The 19,180-nt window shown below is 41.3% G+C and overlaps 1 protein-coding gene across 7 annotated transcripts in view; it reads left to right on the top strand.

The window, feature by feature from the left end:
* garem1 (GRB2 associated regulator of MAPK1 subtype 1) overlaps positions 1-19,180 on the top strand; it is a 136,118-nt gene that overhangs the window by 67,443 nt on the left and 49,495 nt on the right. For 4 of the 7 annotated variants that reach the window (XM_043688265.2, XM_043688264.2, XM_043688266.2 and 1 more), the window contains one exon: positions 19,027-19,157. In XM_043688265.2, the coding sequence (XP_043544200.2) occupies positions 19,027-19,157 (131 nt within the window). Of the gene's footprint in view, positions 1-2,162; positions 2,412-19,026; positions 19,158-19,180 lie in introns of those variants that run through there. The other 3 variants (XM_087986449.1, XM_087986451.1, XM_087986450.1) reach the window with 3 other exon arrangements.

Here is a 19,180-nt window from a genome sequence, read left to right on the forward strand (position 1 = left end):
ATTGCCCGTAGTGTTAGGTGAAGAGGTAAATGTAGAGGAATGGGTCTGGGTGGGTTGCTCTTTGGAGGGTCAGTGTGGACTTGTTGGGCCGAAGGGCCTGTTTCCACACTGTAAGGAATCTAATCTATTCTAATCATAAATCAAAACACAACATCCAATGCACATAGTGTGTGAATAAAGGTTATGCAGTTAAAAATCCTTTATGTTCTTGACGCATTAAATTTATAACCTCAAACAACATTTGTTTAATTGTTGACTGGTATCCTCAGTAGATGGTGAAGTTTATAGATATTTGAGAACTCAGTGAGAGGTTGTTTTCCCCAATTTGTTTCTACCCCATGTGCTGGCTTTTGAGATGATGAAAAAGGCTGACAGAGAGCGAGCTTTTCAGTAATTGTCATCACCAATCTGTGTTCATTCTTTTTGCTGAGCTGTTCAAAAAAAAATTCAGCTATTGAAATATAGTTATGTTATTACTGAATCTGGCACCATTGTCTTTCCAAGCGGTCTAACTGGTAGGTAAGCCTTACTTTTCCAAATATGAAATTATTATACAACTATGACTTAGGGAGGCGATGACCTAGTGATATTATCACTGACCTATTAATCCAGAGACGAGGTAATGTTCTGGATACGTAGGTTCAAATCCTGGCTTGGCAGACGGTGGAATTTGAATTCAGTAGAAATTCTGGAATTAAGAGTCTGATCATGAAACCATTACTGATTTTTAGAAAAATCCACCTGGACAGTGATGTATTACATCATGGGGTAAACCCTCCTGCTTAATTTAAGCCAGCAACACAGAAAAGATTTATCCCGTGCAATAATCTGTGAAAAATCGAGAGGCCAAGAACAATTTGAAGTAAAAATTAACAACTTTATTTCAAAAAGTATAACAGAGAATAGTTAGCTAACAAATATTTACAACTCCTTCCTCTTTTACTCTCTTTTCTATAATAATAGTGTGATTAAAACTCCCGATTAAGATTTACCAAAATTCAAATTTTCAAACCACATCAGATGCCAAATCTTCTCTTTATATTTTCCTTTGTCATGTTTTCTTCTTAGGGATTTCTGTTTCACAGGTTACTGATCGATAAAGATACCTTTTAAGAGAGCTATTCTCTGGGAAGTCTGCAGATGCTGGTGGCTTGACAGGTCTCCTCTCAACTGTTTAATTTTCCCTTCCTGAAGAAGGGCTTATACCCGAAACGTTGATTCTCCTGTTCCCTGGATGCTGCCTGACCTGCTGCGCCTTTCCAGCAACACATTTCCAGCTCTGATCTCCAGCATCTGCAGACCTCACTCTCTCCTGGTTTTAACCCCCAAAGTATCGGATTGTGTTATTGAATTTAGTATATTCACAATCTTAAAAGCCAAACTTGATTTCAGTTGGTTATTTTTCGGGGTATAATTTAAACTGATTGGCCTAATTCAAACTTGCTTTGTCATCTCCAGGCAACCAGCTAATCAAGTTGTTGGACCAAATGTTACATTATATCTTGTTCCGAACACTTGGTGCTATGTCAAGTAGTTCTGCTGGCTTTTAATTCTCTTAAAGGTACAATACACCCACATCTTCCTAACAGATGTGATTGACTGTTAGCTGCCATCTGGGCAGTTAGTGAAGGGTAATAAATGCTGGCCTAGCTGACAATGCCCGCATCCTGTGAATAAATAAAGAAAATTTTAAAGGGTGCACATTTCCTGATGTTAAGTTGTCTGGTTTCCAGATGAAATGGTCATTTTAATCTTTTTCTAAATTAACCTATTTTTTTAATCAATCAATTCAGAGATGTTATTACACACCTCTGAAGCAAGTGACACTTGAACCAGGGCCTCCTGGTCCACGGGTAGGGATACTGTCACTGTTCCACAAAAGGGCCACCAGAAATAGTAATTTGAGTGCAGACTGTTTGTTTTATGCCATGAGTCTCCTGGACTCACCTCAATTTAAGCTGAGTGCAACCATATTAGGTCAGTAATTTCAGGTTATATGTTTGCTTGCTGAGCTGGAAGGTTTATTCTCAGGCGTTTTGTCACCATGCTAGGTAGCATCATCATGAGCCTCCATTGAAGCACTCATGTACCGTCCCACTTTCTATTTGTGTGTCTTGGTCTGTTGTGGTGAGTGATATCACTTCCGGCTCTTTTTTTCTAAGAGATCCAAATGGAGTTCCAATTTGAATGCTGAGCCTCTAGGAAAAAGAACCAGAATGATATCACCCACCACAACAGACCAAGACACACACACACACAATGTGGGACAGTACACCAGTGCTTCAGCGGAGGCTCACTCATGATGTTACCTCGTATGGTGATGAGACATCTGAGAACAAACTTTCCAGCTCAGTGAGCAAAATTACAACCTGAACCACAACCTGAGCTACAGATCTTCACAAAAATTGCAGGTAAGTAATTTTTCAAGTCAGTCCATACAGTGTTTCAGGTATAACAGATAATTGATGCTAAAATTCAGAACTTCATTGTTACATTTTTGTAACATAAGGTAATCTGCCTTCCTCAGTGGAAAAACTCTGGGTTCAAGTCCAGTTCAGAAGTAGTTGGCCACAGAAAATGCCTGCATAAAGTGGCCAGTACAGTTGATTATTCACCTCTAAATCTTTCTCGTTTGCTGTGATAGACAGTAAGAATGAGAGAGTCTCCTGATTGGTCATACTTGGTGCAGACTGATCCCCTGCAAGCTATAACAGTCTGGCAACCTATTCCATGAAAAGCCAGCCATGGCAACACACATAAGCTGGTGCTTTCTCTGCCTCTTGCCATTAATAAAGATGGTGAATAATTAATAAAATGGAGATTACATTTCATTTATGTCTGAACTCAGATGCATTTTTATGTACAGTAGTGATATTCCCATCTGCTCAAAATAGTTTTACTTCCTCTATTTGTCTTAATTAACCATAAATATTTCAAATTTTATTCTGGCTCATGTTATTGTGCATGGTTTCGTATTTTAATTATCTGTAAACTTTTCAATGAAGGAAAGGAATGCCAAGAATGGCATTGCTGAAGTAAACAATTTTGTTTGCCAATATATAAATATTGTCATTAGGCTGTATGATATACTGTATTTGTCTTTTGGAAAGTTGTACTAAGAAAGTACAGCTGCTTCAAGTTGAGCTGAACTCCAATTTATAGAGTTGAAGGTAGGATGCTTGCCAGGAGAACAGTAGAATAATAATCGGTACCTCCTGGCAATGTGTAATTACTTTGGTTAGACAGCATCTCTGGAAAGAGAATATAAATTAATGTCTCAGATGAACTTTTCAACAGAACTCAAATGTTAGAGACTTGGTAAATTTAAAAGCAAGTACAGAGTTGGACCAAGTGAAAAAGAACAAAGTTAAGAGTGTTGAATTGTGGAAAACTAGAGAAATTAGATGACAAAAGGAATAATGGTAAAAGGCATAAGGAGGTCATGAAACATGCAAGGCATTTTTAAGCTGGCTAAGCAACTTGTAACTTGATGTGAGGGGGTCATCAGCTGTCTGAGGAGCAGAGATTATGACCTGAAACTTCTGAATGCTGTGGTGTCTGAGATGTTAAATGCCTTTTGAAAACCTTAAATGCTTTTTTCTTGAGCTTGCACCTTAAGAATATAAGAAATAGGAGCAGGAATTAACTGTAGCTCCTTCACCCTCTAATCTCTTTATGTCCTTCACAAAGACCAGGACTGATCTTTGACTTCTACTCCACATTTATGCACCTGTCTCATGTCCTGTAATACTCTTTCCCTTAAGAAACAAAAATGCATCTACATATTTGCTATACATTCATTGGATGTGAGCATTGCTGCAAGCCAGCAATTGTTGCTCATACATAATTGCCTATGGAAAGGCAGTAATGAGCTACCACCTTTAACTGCTGCAGTCCGCCCTGTGGGGGTACACTCCATGCTTGGGAAATAATTCCAGGATTCTGACCCAGTAACAGTGAAGAAACAATGTTAAAATATCCATGTGATTTGGAATAGAATCTACAGTTGACACTGTTCCCTTATTAGGCACCCCCTAAAAGGCATCACTTTATAGATTTTGAAGAGTCAGGAGGTGAATTACTGACTGCATAATTGCAAACTTCTACCCTGCTCTGTAACAGTAGCTTTTATTTGGCCAGTTCCATTGAGTATTTGGTCAATTGAAATCCCCAGAACGTTAATATTGGGAAATTCTGCCTAGCACTTTTGTGGAGTAAACACTCTTTACCACTGGTCTTGAAGTATCATTATCTGTTTCATTATCTGAAGAGTCACAAATGGTGCTACTCAGTATACAATAATCAGCGATTAACTCTACTGTCGTTCCGTTTCCCCCCTCAGTTGAAGCAAGATGCTCAGAGACACCAAACTGTTTTACCTCCTTCATCTTTATTCTAGGCCTTGGAGGGAGAGAGAACGATCGCTCTTGTGCACAGAGACATGAGTTCTCGGTCTTCTCTCTCTAACAGCAGTTTCTTAATGAATTATAGAGTCATTTTACAAGAAGGAGCATCCAGATAAGGCAGCATACATATCGATTACAATCGTTACAATCAGCAATAGTAAAAATTAAACCATCTCCTGTTGCACAATGAATGATCTTAACCTTAACTTGTTTTCACATAATCAATACTTTTCACCTTGTTAAACTGACCTGATGTACTGAATGCTTCCAATATTGTAAAAATGGCTCTACATAACGAATGCTTTTTCACCTTGTTAACCCATTACCTTTGTCTCCAGGACTCCATCGATAATTGCAAGTTTTTACCTGATCTGAGTCGAGTGTGTGGTGCTGGAAAAGCACAGCCGGTCAGGCAGCATCTGAGGAGCAGGAGAATCTCCTCCTCGGATGCTGCCTGACCGGCTGTGCTTTTCCAGCACCAATCTCTCAACTGATCTCTAGCATCTGCAGTCCTCACTTTCTCCTTATCTGATCTGAGTCATGCTCAGCTCAACCTCTTATTTCATAAAACACAAAACTTAACTCTATCCCTACCTGTTCATACCCGAAACAACAAATTCTCAACCCTACCTCTGACATTCCTGCAGTGATGTCCTGTGGTTAAGATGTATGGCCTCCAATAATGGTACCACCGGCCTCCAATAATGGTACCACCACCCCCCGCCATCCCAATTACCTTTGACACCAGCTTTATTCATGCAGAACTTGTGAAATGCTGCCTTGATGTTGACTGTATTCACTCTCAATCTCACCTCTGCACGTCAGTTGTTTTGAACTGTTTGCACCAAGGCTGTAATGAGGGCAGGAGCTGACAGTGCTGGTGAAATCCAAACTGAGCAAGTACAGTTTATTCATATAGCTTCTGCCTTCACCTCTTACAACTCATCTTGATTTTGAAATTTCAATGCTTTTAGAACGTCTGAAGATGTACTTTAGATAGCAGTGCTTATGGCTCCATGGTGACATAGAGAAATAGAGATGTACAGCATGGAAACAAACCTTTCGGTTCATCTCATCCATACCGACCAGATATCCTAAACTAATCTAGTCCCATTTGCCACTCTTGGCCCATATCCCTCTCAACCCTTCCCATTCATGTACTCATCCAGATGCCTTTTAAATGTTGTAATTGTCCCAGCTTTCTCCACTTTGTGTCAAGCTAGTGCCTTACATGCACCACCCTCTACGTGAAAAAGTTGCTCCTTAGGTCCCTTTTAAATCTTTTCCCCCTCACCCTAAACCTCTGCCCTCTGGTTCTGGACTCTGAGGTCACCCTTCAGCCTCTGACTCTCCAGGAAAAAAACAGCCCCAGCCTATACAGCCTCTCATTATAGTTCAAACCCTCCAACCCTGGCAACATCCTTGTAAATTTACTCTGCACCCTTTCAAGTTTCACAGCATCTTTCTGATAGGAAGGAAACCAGAATTGCACACAATATTCCAAAAGTGGCCTGACCAATGTCCTGTAAAGCCACAATATGACCTCCCAACTCCTATACTCAAATGTTCTGACCACTAAAGGAAGGCATACCTGTTTGCTATTTTGTGACTATAAGCAGATTGTCCTTGGAATGCTACCTGCATGACTAGCAAGGCTCCTCTCAACTAGTTTATCTGGATTGTTGTGCTCACTCCTTCACATAGTTCAGCAAATAATGATTTTTCAGGGTTCTGTCTCTTGTTAATTATCTTTACTCATCCAAACTTATCACTATTTACTGTAAATTCTACTTTGCCGTCACAAACTTCTTTTAGATCTCGTACTTGAATATGAAAAGAAATTGTAATGCTAAAAGTTCTATTACGTGAAAGCCTAGGGGTGGAGCCAAAGGCAATGTCTGAGCTCCTGCCTGGACTTGTTCTAAAGAAACCAACTTTGGAGGAATTAACATTTATTCCAGTGGCTCATAGAATGATTTGTGGGCAATCAACAGCATTTCCATCACTGATTAGTCCAAATTGAACTTTTGAATCTTTAAGCCATCGGTGTAAGTTAAATTTCCTAGTGGTTACCTCCAATTTCTGAGGTTCCTCACTCCCAATAACATTTAATTGACAATTATTGATTTGTCATCTATTTCCAAGATTTACGCAAATCTCCACTGAGCTTTAACCTTTCATCTGGAACAATATGAAATTCATGAGGTGTTTCATAGTCTACCTTTTGATTACTTGCTCAAAAGAAGTCAAAGTTGGTCAGGCATTTTCAGTTTTTTAAATTTGTCTGTGCAAGTCACCTAATAAACACACAATCATCAAAGGTTGCTTGTAATAATTACTTCCATAATTACAGACTAGTTTAAAATAACACCAGCAGGTCTGTTTTTCTTTTGTTATCCATAAAAATAGTTACTACAAGAATATATTCTCATAAGCACTTCTGATGGAACCTCCCAAGTAGTGACCTCAACATCCATGATTCTCTTGTCACCTTCCTAGTCTGAATAAATTATGCCTGATTCGTGTCATCTATGCACTCTTGTTTGGGAGTAATCGTTCAAAGCCCTGGACTAAATGGGGAAAGAGGTGCCATTTAGATTGATTACTATGTGCCTAAGATAGGTCAGAGGCAGCAATATATTTTTGGATTTGTTCCCATTTCTTACTGAAATAGGTTGAAGGGTGTTTTCTCTATTCTTTTTTTTGGATTCCAATTTTTGAAGTAAATCCACAGCAAAGAAATCTAGCAAGTGTAGAGTTTATTAACAAAACATTCAAAACCTAGAACAATCCAAAGGTGTGCAGGTTAGGTGAATTAACCATGCTAAATCAACCATAATGTTCAGGGATGTGTAGGTTAGGTGCATACGTCAGGGGTAAATATAGGGTAGGGGGAATAGGTCTGTGTGCATTACTGTTCAGAGGGTCAGTGTGGATTTGTTGGGCCGAAGAGCCTGTTTCCACGCTGTAGGGATTCGATGACCTAGGCAAACATTCAAAACCTAGGCAACCAAAAAGGTGGTAATCTCTGAATTACGACCTAAGCCATGAGCTAATTGGCACAGGGTCAATAAGATTAAACAGGTAAATACGTGGCTCAAAAATTGGCATGGAAGAAATGGGTTTGAATTCATGGTACATTGACACCAGTACTGGGGAAGAAGGGACCTGTTCCGATGGGATAGTCTTCATCTGAACCATGCTGGGACCAGAGTCCTAGTGAATTGCATAACTAGGGCTATAGACAGAACTTTAAATTGGGGTGGGGAGCGGGGATGGAGGGTTCTGTTATAGGGGAAATCAGATACCTGAATTAAAGGATGAGGTATGAGTGCAACTTGAGGGGTTATTAAATCTTCAACACGGACACAAATAGGACAGTGTTTGGAAAGGGTTAGCAATCAAACTTCAAGCACACTGGACAAACGAATGACACTGAGAAGAGGGACAGTTAATACAGAACTGAGAGGGGGTATATTTGAGAACACAGTATAAAGAATAAGATAAATGAGCTTGTGACAAGATTGAAATTGGCAGATATGATGTGGTGGATGCAACAGAGACATGGCTGCAAGGGGATCGGGATGGGGAGCTGAATTAGCGAGTTTTGAGAAGATTTGTAGCTCAGGTTGAGGTTCTGGCTGTAGGTTTGCTCACTGAGCTAGAAGGTTTGTTTTCAGATGTTTCATCACTATAATAGTAACATCATCAGTGAGTCTCTGGATGAAGCAGTGGTGGCATGGCACTCATTCTGTTTGTGTTTAGTTTTCTTGGATTGGTGACATCATTTCCTGTGATGTCATTTCCTGTTCTTTTTCTCAGGGGGTGGTAAATGGGATCGAAGTCATTTTCTATTGTTAATAGAGTTCCGGTTGGAATGACGGCAATAACTGCCAGACTACTCAGACCTCTTGGCACCATGGCAGCCCACAAATCCACCAACACACTAAAACAGCAGCTAATGAACTTGAAAGACCCTATACAGACAACAAGCACACTTTATGTCATCTGCAAAATACCTTGCAAAATCTATAACAAACACTACATTGGACAAACAGGCAGGAAACTAGCTACCAGGATACATGAACATCAACCAGCCACAAAAAGACATGACCCACTCTCACTAGTTTACTTACTTACAGATGAGGAAGGACACCACTTCGACTGGGCCAATACATTCATCCAAGGACAAGCCAAACAGAGACATGCACAAGAATTTCTAGAAGCATGGCATTCCAACCAGAACTCTATCAACAAACATGTTGACTTGGATCCCATTTACCACCACCTGAGAAAAAGAGCCGGAAATGGCATAACCAACCCAACAAAACCTAAACACATGAATAGAAAGCGGGCCATGCCCCCAGTGCTTCGTCCGGAGGCTCACTGATGATGTTACCTAGTCTGAAAATGAACCTTCCGGCTCAGTGAGCAAACCTACATCCAGGATATGCATTCTATCGATAGGCAGGTGGGCAGAGGGGCTGAGGTTGCTGCCTTAGTGAGATGGAGTACAATGTGGGAAAGTGTGAGATCTCGCACTTTTTGGTAGGAAGAGTTATTTTTGAAATGGGGAGAAAATTCAGAAGACTGAAGTGCAAAAAGACTTGGGAGTTACAGTCCAGGATTCTCAAGGTAAACTTGCAGCTCGAGTCAGTGGTTAGGAAGGCAAATACAATGATGGCATTTATTTTGAAAGGACTTAAATATAAAAGCAGGGGTGCATTTCTGAGGCTGTATAAAGCTCTGGTCACACCACATTGGGATATTGTGTGTAGTCTTGGGCCCTATATCTCAGGAAGGATGCACTGGCCCTAGAGCGTATTCAGAGGAGGTTCACGAGAATGGTTCCAGGAATGAAAAGCTTAACATATGAGGGACATTTTATGACTCTGGGTTTACACTCAGTGATGTTTAGAAGGATGAGGGGAGGATCGAATTGAAACATACAGAATACTGAATGATTTAGATAGACTAAATGTTGGGAAGATGTTTCCATTGGTAGGAGAGACTAGGACCCAATGGCATAGCCTTAGACTAAAGGGAAGACCTTTTAGAGTAGAGATGGGGAGAAACCTCTTCAGCCAGCGAGTGGTGGATCTATGGAATTCATTCCCACAGAAGGATGTGGAGGCTAGGTCATTGAGTATATTTAAGACTGAGGTAGGTAGGTTCTTGATTAACAAGGGGATCAAGGATTATGGGGAAAAAGCAGGAGAATGAGGTTGAGAAACATATCAGCCATGATTGAATCGTGGAGCTGACTCATTGGGCTGAACGGCCTAATTTCTGCTGCTATGTCTTATGGTCTTAACTGTTTTGTCCACTCAGACAGGAGAAAGTGAGGACTGCAGATGCTGGAGATCAGAGCTGAAAAATGTGCTGGTACATTTTCATGGTACATTGACACCAGTACTGGGGAAGAAGGGACCTGTTCCGATGGGAAAGTCTTCATCTGAACCATGCTGGGACCAGAGTCCTAGTGAATTGCATAACTAGGGCTATAGACAGAACTTTAAATTGGGGTGGGGAGCGGGGATGGAGGGTTCTGTTATAGGGGAAATCAGATACCTGAATTAAAGGATGAGGTATGAGTGCAACTTGAGGGGTTATTAAATCTTCAACACGGACACAAATAGGACAGTGTTTGGAAAGGGTTAGCAATCAAACTTCAAGCACACTGGACAAACGAATGACACTGAGAAGAGGGACAGTTAATACAGAACTGAGAGGGGGTATATTTGAGAACACAGTATAAAGAATAAGATAAATGAGCTTGTGACAAGATTGAAATTGGCAGATATGATGTGGTGGATGCAACAGAGACATGGCTGCAAGGGGATCGGGATGGGGAGCTGAATTAGCGAGTTTTGAGAAGATTTGTAGCTCAGGTTGAGGTTCTGGCTGTAGGTTTGCTCACTGAGCTAGAAGGTTTGTTTTCAGATGTTTCATCACTATAATAGTAACATCATCAGTGAGTCTCTGGATGAAGCAGTGGTGGCATGGCACTCATTCTGTTTGTGTTTAGTTTTCTTGGATTGGTGACATCATTTCCTGTGATGTCATTTCCTGTTCTTTTTCTCAGGGGGTGGTAAATGGGATCGAAGTCATTTTCTATTGTTAATAGAGTTCCGGTTGGAATGACGGCAATAACTGCCAGACTACTCAGACCTCTTGGCACCATGGCAGCCCACAAATCCACCAACACACTAAAACAGCAGCTAATGAACTTGAAAGACCCTATACAGACAACAAGCACACTTTATGTCATCTGCAAAATACCTTGCAAAATCTATAACAAACACTACATTGGACAAACAGGCAGGAAACTAGCTACCAGGATACATGAACATCAACCAGCCACAAAAAGACATGACCCACTCTCACTAGTTTACTTACTTACAGATGAGGAAGGACACCACTTCGACTGGGCCAATACATTCATCCAAGGACAAGCCAAACAGAGACATGCACAAGAATTTCTAGAAGCATGGCATTCCAACCAGAACTCTATCAACAAACATGTTGACTTGGATCCCATTTACCACCACCTGAGAAAAAGAGCCGGAAATGGCATAACCAACCCAACAAAACCTAAACACATGAATAGAAAGCGGGCCATGCCCCCAGTGCTTCGTCCGGAGGCTCACTGATGATGTTACCTAGTCTGAAAATGAACCTTCCGGCTCAGTGAGCAAACCTACATCCAGGATATGCATTCTATCGATAGGCAGGTGGGCAGAGGGGCTGAGGTTGCTGCCTTAGTGAGATGGAGTACAATGTGGGAAAGTGTGAGATCTCGCACTTTTTGGTAGGAAGAGTTATTTTTGAAATGGGGAGAAAATTCAGAAGACTGAAGTGCAAAAAGACTTGGGAGTTACAGTCCAGGATTCTCAAGGTAAACTTGCAGCTCGAGTCAGTGGTTAGGAAGGCAAATACAATGATGGCATTTATTTTGAAAGGACTTAAATATAAAAGCAGGGGTGCATTTCTGAGGCTGTATAAAGCTCTGGTCACACCACATTGGGATATTGTGTGTAGTCTTGGGCCCTATATCTCAGGAAGGATGCACTGGCCCTAGAGCGTATTCAGAGGAGGTTCACGAGAATGGTTCCAGGAATGAAAAGCTTAACATATGAGGGACATTTTATGACTCTGGGTTTACACTCAGTGATGTTTAGAAGGATGAGGGGAGGATCGAATTGAAACATACAGAATACTGAATGATTTAGATAGACTAAATGTTGGGAAGATGTTTCCATTGGTAGGAGAGACTAGGACCCAATGGCATAGCCTTAGACTAAAGGGAAGACCTTTTAGAGTAGAGATGGGGAGAAACCTCTTCAGCCAGCGAGTGGTGGATCTATGGAATTCATTCCCACAGAAGGATGTGGAGGCTAGGTCATTGAGTATATTTAAGACTGAGGTAGGTAGGTTCTTGATTAACAAGGGGATCAAGGATTATGGGGAAAAAGCAGGAGAATGAGGTTGAGAAACATATCAGCCATGATTGAATCGTGGAGCTGACTCATTGGGCTGAACGGCCTAATTTCTGCTGCTATGTCTTATGGTCTTAACTGTTTTGTCCACTCAGACAGGAGAAAGTGAGGACTGCAGATGCTGGAGATCAGAGCTGAAAAATGTGCTGCTGGAAAAGCGCAGCAGGTCAGGCAGCATCCAAGGAGCAGGAGAATCGACGTTTCGGGCATAAGCCTTCCTGAAGAAAGGCTTATGCCCGAAACGTCGATTCTCCTGCTCCTTGGATGCTGCCTGACCTGTTGCGCTTTTCCAGCAACACATTTTTGAACGTCCACTCAGGAAATTAAGGAACACAGAACAGGAGTGGAGAAAGTTATACATTTCAAATTTTGGTTATCCAGAGGCATTAAAAATTTGTTCACAAGTCACCATTTCCATGAGGTCAGTATCCAATAGTAGGTCAGTTCTGAAGAAGTTATTGGACTTGAAACATTAACTGTATTTCTCCTTCTGCTGAGGCTGCCAGATCTGCTGAGTTTCTCCATTTAATCTCAGATTTTCAGTATCTGCAGTATTTTGCTTTTAATCCAATTCTAGTTTTCTTGTTGATCTGGACCTAGTAACTTTTCTTCTTACCGGTAAAGTATAGCCTCCTTTCTTAGGAGCAACTTTTGAGTCCGAGATGAAGAATTTGAGGCAGGCTACATACTCAGCCTGGAGTCCTGCTTTCTCTCCAAATGTCTGCCAGTAACGGACTTAAAATCCCAGAAATTTTTTAAAAAAGCAATTCAACAAACTTCAAGTGACAAAATATGCATTTCAGAATTTCCATTGCTAAATGAGATAACTGTAAAAGCATTAGCACCCATTTAAATACACTGGGTTTGATGTTTTCCTTTACCCAATGCTGGCTGGAAGCACACTACTCGGGGAGAGGGGCCAGCAGGAGGTCATTGTATACATTGTATACAATGCTGTGGTTCTGTTCGCCGAGCTGGAAATTTTTGTTGCAAATGTTTCATCACCTGTCTAGGTGACATCCTCCGTGCTTGGGAGCCTCCTGTGAAGCGCTTCTGTGGTGTTTCCTTCGGCATTTATAGTGGCCTGTCCCTGCCGCTTCCAGTTGTCAGTTTCAGCTGTCCGCTGTAGTGGCCGGTATATTGGGTCCAGGTCGATGTGTTTGTTGATGGAGTTTGTGGATGAGTGCCATGCTTCTAGGAATTCCCTGGCTGTTCTTTGTTTGGCTTACCCTATAATGGTAGTGTTGTCCCAGTCGAATTCATGTTGCTTGTCGTCTGCGTGTGTGGCTACTAAGGATAGCTGGTTGTGGTGTTTCGTGGCTAGTTGATGTTCATGGATGCGGACCGTTAGCTGTCTTCCTGTTTGTCCTATATAGTGTTTTGTGCAGTCCTTGCATGGGATTTTGTACACTACATTAGTTTTGCTCATGCTGGGTATCGGGTCCTTCGTTCTGGTGAGTTTTTGTCTGAGAGTGGCTGTTGGTTTGTGTGCTGTTAGTAGTCCTAGTGGTCGCAGTCGTCTGGCTGTCAGTTCTGAAATGCTCCTGATGTATGGTAGTGTGGCTAGTCCTTTGGGTTGCGGCATGTCCTCGTTCCGTTGTCTTTCTCTTAGGCATCTGTTGATGAAATTACGGGGGTATTTGTTTTTGGCGAATACCTTGTATAGGTGTTCCTCTTCCTCTTTTTGCAGTTCTGGTGTACTGCAGTGTGTTGTGGCCCTTTTGAATAGCGTCTTGATGCAACTTCGTTTGTGTGTGTTGGGGTGGTTACTTTCATAGTTCAGGACGATTAGATTAGATAGATTAGATAGATTAGAACAAGGTAGGACTGATAAATTAAACTGCATTTATTTCAGTGCAAGGGGCCTAACAGGGAAGGCAGATGAACTCAGGGCATGGTTAGGAACATGGGATTGGGATATCATAGTCATTATAGAAACATGGCTCTGGGATGGACAGGACTGGCACCTTAATGTTCCAGGATACAAATGCTACAGGAAGGACAGAAAGGGAGGCAAGAGAGGAGGGGGAGTGGCATTTTTTGATAAGGGAAAGCATTATAGTATACTAGGGGAGGATATTCCCGGAAATACATCCAGGGAAGTTATTTGGGTTGAACTGAGAAATAAGAAATGGATGATCACCTTTTAGAATTGTATTGTAGACCCTCTAATAGTCAGAGGGAAATTGAGAAACAAATTTGTAGAGAGATCTCAGTTATCTGTAAGAAGAATAGGGTGGTTAGGGTAGGGGATCTTAACTTTCTAAACATAGACTGGGACTGCTATAGCATTAAGGGTTTAGATGGAGAGGAATTTAAGTGTGAGCAAGAAAATTTTCTGATTCAGTATGTGGATATACCTACTAGAGAAGGTACAAAACTTGACATGCTCCTAGGAAATAAGGCAGGGCAGGTGACTGAGGTGTCAGTGGGGAAACACTTTCGGGCCAGCGAACATAATTCTATTAATTTTAAAATAGTGATGGAAAAGGATAGACCACATCTAAAAGTTGAAGTTCTAAATTGGAGGAAGGCTAATTTTGACAGTATTGGGCAAGAACTTTCAAAAGCTGATTGGGGGAGATGTTCGCAGGTAAAGGAACGGCTGGAAAATGGGAAGCCTTCAGAAATGAGATAACGAGAGTCCTGAGAAAGTATATACCCGTTATAGTAAAAGGAAAGGCTGGTAGGTGTAGGGAATGCTGGCTGACTAAAGAAATTGAGGATTTGGTTAAGAAAAAGAAGCATATGTCAGGTATAGACAGGATAGATCGAGTGAATCCTTAGAAGATGGTGACATCTTGAAAAATATCCATATTACAGAGGAGGATGTGCTGGATGTCTTGAAACGCATAAAGGTGGATAAATCCCCAGAATCTGATCAGGTGTACCCGAGAACTCTGTGGGAAGCTAGAGAAGTGATTGCTGGGCCTCTTGCTGAAATAGTTGTATCATCGATAGTCACAGGTGAGGTACCGGAAGACTGGAGGTTGGCTAACGTGGTAAGGACAAGTCAGGGAACTATGGACCAGTGAGCCTGACGTTGGAGGGAATCCTGAGGGACAGGTTGTACATGTATTTGGAAAGGCAAGGACTGATTAGGGATAGTCCACGTGGCTTTGTGCCATGTCTCTCAAACTTGATTGAGTTTTTTGACTAAGTAACAAAGGATTCTTAAGGGCAGAGCAGTCGATGTGATCTATATGGACTTCAATAAGGCGTTCGACAAGGTTCCCCATGGGACACTGGTTAGCAAGGTTACATCTCATGGAATACAGGAAGAGCTAGGATACAGAACAGGGTCAAAGATAGAAGACAGAGAGGGTGGTGGTGGTGTTTTTCAGACTGGAGGCCTGTGACCAGTGGCATGCCACAAGGATCGGTGCTGGGTCCACTACTTTTCATCATTTATATAAATGATTTGGATATGAGCATAAGAGATATAGTGAGTTTGCAGATGACACCAAAGTTGGAGGAGTAGTGGACAGCGAAGAAGGTTACCTCTGATTACAACAGGATCTTGATGGGCCAATGGGCTGAGAGGTAGCAGATGAAGTTTAATTTAGATAAATACAAGGTGCTGCATTTTGGGAAAGCAAATCTTAGCAGGACTTGTACACTAAATGGTGAGGTCCTAGGGAGTGTTGCTGAACAAAGAGACCTTGGAGTGCAGGTTCATAGCTCCTTGAAAGTGGAGTCGCAGGTCAATAGCATACTGAAGGAGGTGTTTGGTATACTTTCCTTTATTGGTCAGAGTATTGAGTACAGGAGTTGGGAGGTCATGTTGCGGCTGTACAGGACATTGGTTAGGCCGCTGTTGGAATATTGCATGCAATTCTGGTCTCCTTCCTATCGGAAAGATGTTGTGAAACTTGAAAAGGGTTCAGAAAAGATTTACAAGGATGTTGCCATGATTGGAGGATTTGAGCTGTAGGGAGATGCTGAATAGGTTGGGGCTGTTTTCCCTGGAATGTCGGAGGCTGAGGGGTGACCCTATGGAGGTTTACAAAATCTTGAGGGGTGTGGATAGGATAAATAGACAGAATGTTTTACCTGGGGTGGGGAAGTCCAGAGGGTATAGGTTTAGGGTGAGAGGGGAGAGATATAAAAGAGACCTGAGGGGCAACCTTTTTCATGCAGAGAGTGGTACATGTATGGAATGAGCTGCCAGAGGAAGTGGTGAAGACTGGTACAATTGCAACATTTAAAAGGCATCTGGATGAGTATATGAATAGGAAGGGTTTGGAATAATATGGGCCAGGTGCTGGCAGGTGGGACTAGATTGGGTTGGGCTATCTGGTCGGCATGGATGGGTTGGACCGAAGGGTCTGTTTCCATGTTGTACGTCTCTATGACTCTATGACATGAAGACATGAAGGAGGACCTATCAGGGAATATGATGGAAAGCATGCCTGAAACGTCGATTTTCCTGCTTTTTGGATGCTGCCTGACTTCCTGTGTCTTTCCAGCACCACACACTCTACTCTGACCTCCAACATCTGCAGTCCTCACTTTCTCCTCCTAAATCAAGGCTGCCTCACTGCACAACACCAAGTCGAGAATTACCTGTTCGCTAGTCTGCTATGCTCCAAGTTGCTCCAAAAATCAAGTAGACCTTCTATGAACTACTTTTCTTATGATGTGCTACCGCCCTGACTTCCCTCAGCCCACCTGCATATTGAAGCCTCCAACGATTATTGTGATAGTAATGTTGTAATTTCTATCTCCTGATTTATTTTCTGCCCCACATTCCTACTACTGCTACGAGGTCTGTACTCCCGTCAGAGTTGTCTTTCCTTTGTGGTTCCTCGACTCTATTCCTCCGATCCTCTATCACTTGCTGGTGATTTCCTTTCATTTCATTTCTTACTATCAAGTCAATCCCACCCCCTTTGCCCATCTGCCTGCTCTTGCAATAGGAGGTATAACCTTGGATATTTAGTTCCCAGCCCTGATGCCCTTGCAGTTTCTCTGGGATGCCCACAACATTGTACCTGCCTTTTTCAATTTGTGCTACAAGCTTGTTTACCTTGTTTCATATACAGTGTGCATTTAAGTTCAACACCCCCAAGTCCTGCATTGACTTTCTCATAATTGGCTGCTTATTTGCTGTGTGTCTGAAGTTAGATTATTGACCCTTTCCATACTCTATCCTATTATCCTATCCTATCCTATACTCTAACTTTGTTCTAGAAACTTTAATAACTTCTTCTGAGCCCCTCAACGAGTTTCAAGTCTTTGTAACTTTTGTTTGCACCATCAGATTGTCTACCTTATTCCAAATACTTCATGAATTAAGATATAAAGCCTTTAATTTTGTTCCATTATAGAATATCCCTACAGTTTGATGGTTCCTTGTTACAATATGACATTTTCATATCCTATTCCTTCCTCTTGTTTTGTAGTAATAATCAACACCATCACTAACCTGCAATCCTACCTTATTTTCCTTTAATTTTCTAATTTTCCATGCAACTGCACCCAACCCATACTTATGCCAGGACTCTGGTTCCAGCATGATTCAGATGGAGCCTGTCCCATCGCAACAGTTCCCTCCCTTACCAATATTGGTGCTAATGATCCGTGAATTCAGATTCATTTATCTGACACAATTTTCCTCTTTAATCTTGTTGATCCTGTGCCAATTAGCTTGAGGCCTAGGTGATAATTTGGGCGTGTTTTCGATTCTACATTTTAACTTAGCTCCTAGCTGCACGCATTCCCTCAGCAGACCCTCTTTCTGCCTATATTGTATAGACAATATACATGGACCACAACAACTGGATCTTACCCCTCCCACTCCAAGTTCGTCTGCAGTTTTAATGAGATATCCTGAACCCAGGCAACACAGCCTTTGAAATTCCTGATATTTGCCACAGACAACAATTTCCATTCCCTGGCTATACAATCCCTGATTACAACTACATTAGTCTCTCTTCCACCCCACCCTCCAAACCCCCACCACCTCAATCCCTTGACTGGCTCCCTGTACCATTGTGCTATGGTCAGTTTGCTAATCTTTCCCATTTACCTTCAGTCTGAAAGTAACCTGGAGTCAGTTGTCAAATTATCAGCTATTATCAACCAATGAGCTTGCTGTTTTCAGTTACCTTATTAATCTTTAAACTGTACTACTGAATTTCATTGTCTTAAAATGGGAAAGAAAAGATAGATTGACCACTTGTATTTCCATGTTGTCAAAATTCCTGAACTGTACACTCACGGTCTGTGTTTCACTCAGATGTGATCTGTCTTCCTTGACCTTGTGAAATTTAACTCTCTCTGCTTTTTTTTTAACTTGAACTCTTTACCCTTCCAGACAACATTTGTAACATGTTTCTACAAGTCAATGTTCATCCTAGTAAATGTCATACCGTTACAAATTATGTAAGGATATGCTATAGAGTTTTAATTCTAGTCTTGACTTCAAACTTAGATTGCACCGTTGCCCAATATAGAAATTACCTGTCGTTTCAGTTACAAAATTGTCTCTTTTTCACTGGTTTTCAGTTTGCTTAAGAATTGTGTAGATTCTGTAATGTTTCTGTTCTGCAGGCAGTGCTCCAATGCTGCTTTTTTGCTTCTGTTCTGTGTATTTTGTTAATGATTTAGAGTTATCCTTATTTAGTCTGAGCTTCCTGATTGAAGATTTGTTATGATCGAGGTATTTCTCATGTTTCTGAAACCTATTCCCATTGACTTACTTGCGTTCATTCACTTCCTTTGAAATTAGTCCTTTATGAATTTGAATGCCCAGCACCTAGTTAGTGGTATTTTTGAATCCAATATTGCAACTCACGTTGTGGTCATTGAAACCCAAGGATGGTTTATACTTTCATTACATTTTTAAAATAGCCGGTTACCCAAATGCTGTCTTTTGTGGTATCTGATTTATTGATTCAGAAGCATTCATTATTTGAAGTACCAGTTAGAATTATAAATGTTCCTACCTGTGCTTACTCTTTCTATTACTTAAAAGAACAGATTGTCTTCATTTTTGTTCTGGCTTGACAACAGTTCAGACAGTATACAGGCAGGGTAAACCAAAAAACTAGGAATTTTAATCAATAGCACTTGTTGAACCATGTATTGAGTTGTAATTGTGTTTATGTCCCTTGCAGGACAGTTTAAGCTATTGGAACAGGACCGAGATGTCAAGGAACCTGCACAATACTTCAGCAGTGTGGAGGAGGTGGCAAAAGCATTCCCTGAACGAGTGTACGTAATGGAGGAAATAACATTCAATGTTAAGGTCAGAGTTTGGAACAAATATTT

This window comes from Chiloscyllium plagiosum, unplaced genomic scaffold (genome assembly GCF_037043375.1).
Source record: "Chiloscyllium plagiosum isolate Xiang-an unplaced genomic scaffold, Cpla_swu_hap1 HiC_scaffold_4, whole genome shotgun sequence".
Classification (NCBI taxonomy): Eukaryota; Metazoa; Chordata; class Chondrichthyes; order Orectolobiformes; family Hemiscylliidae; genus Chiloscyllium; species Chiloscyllium plagiosum.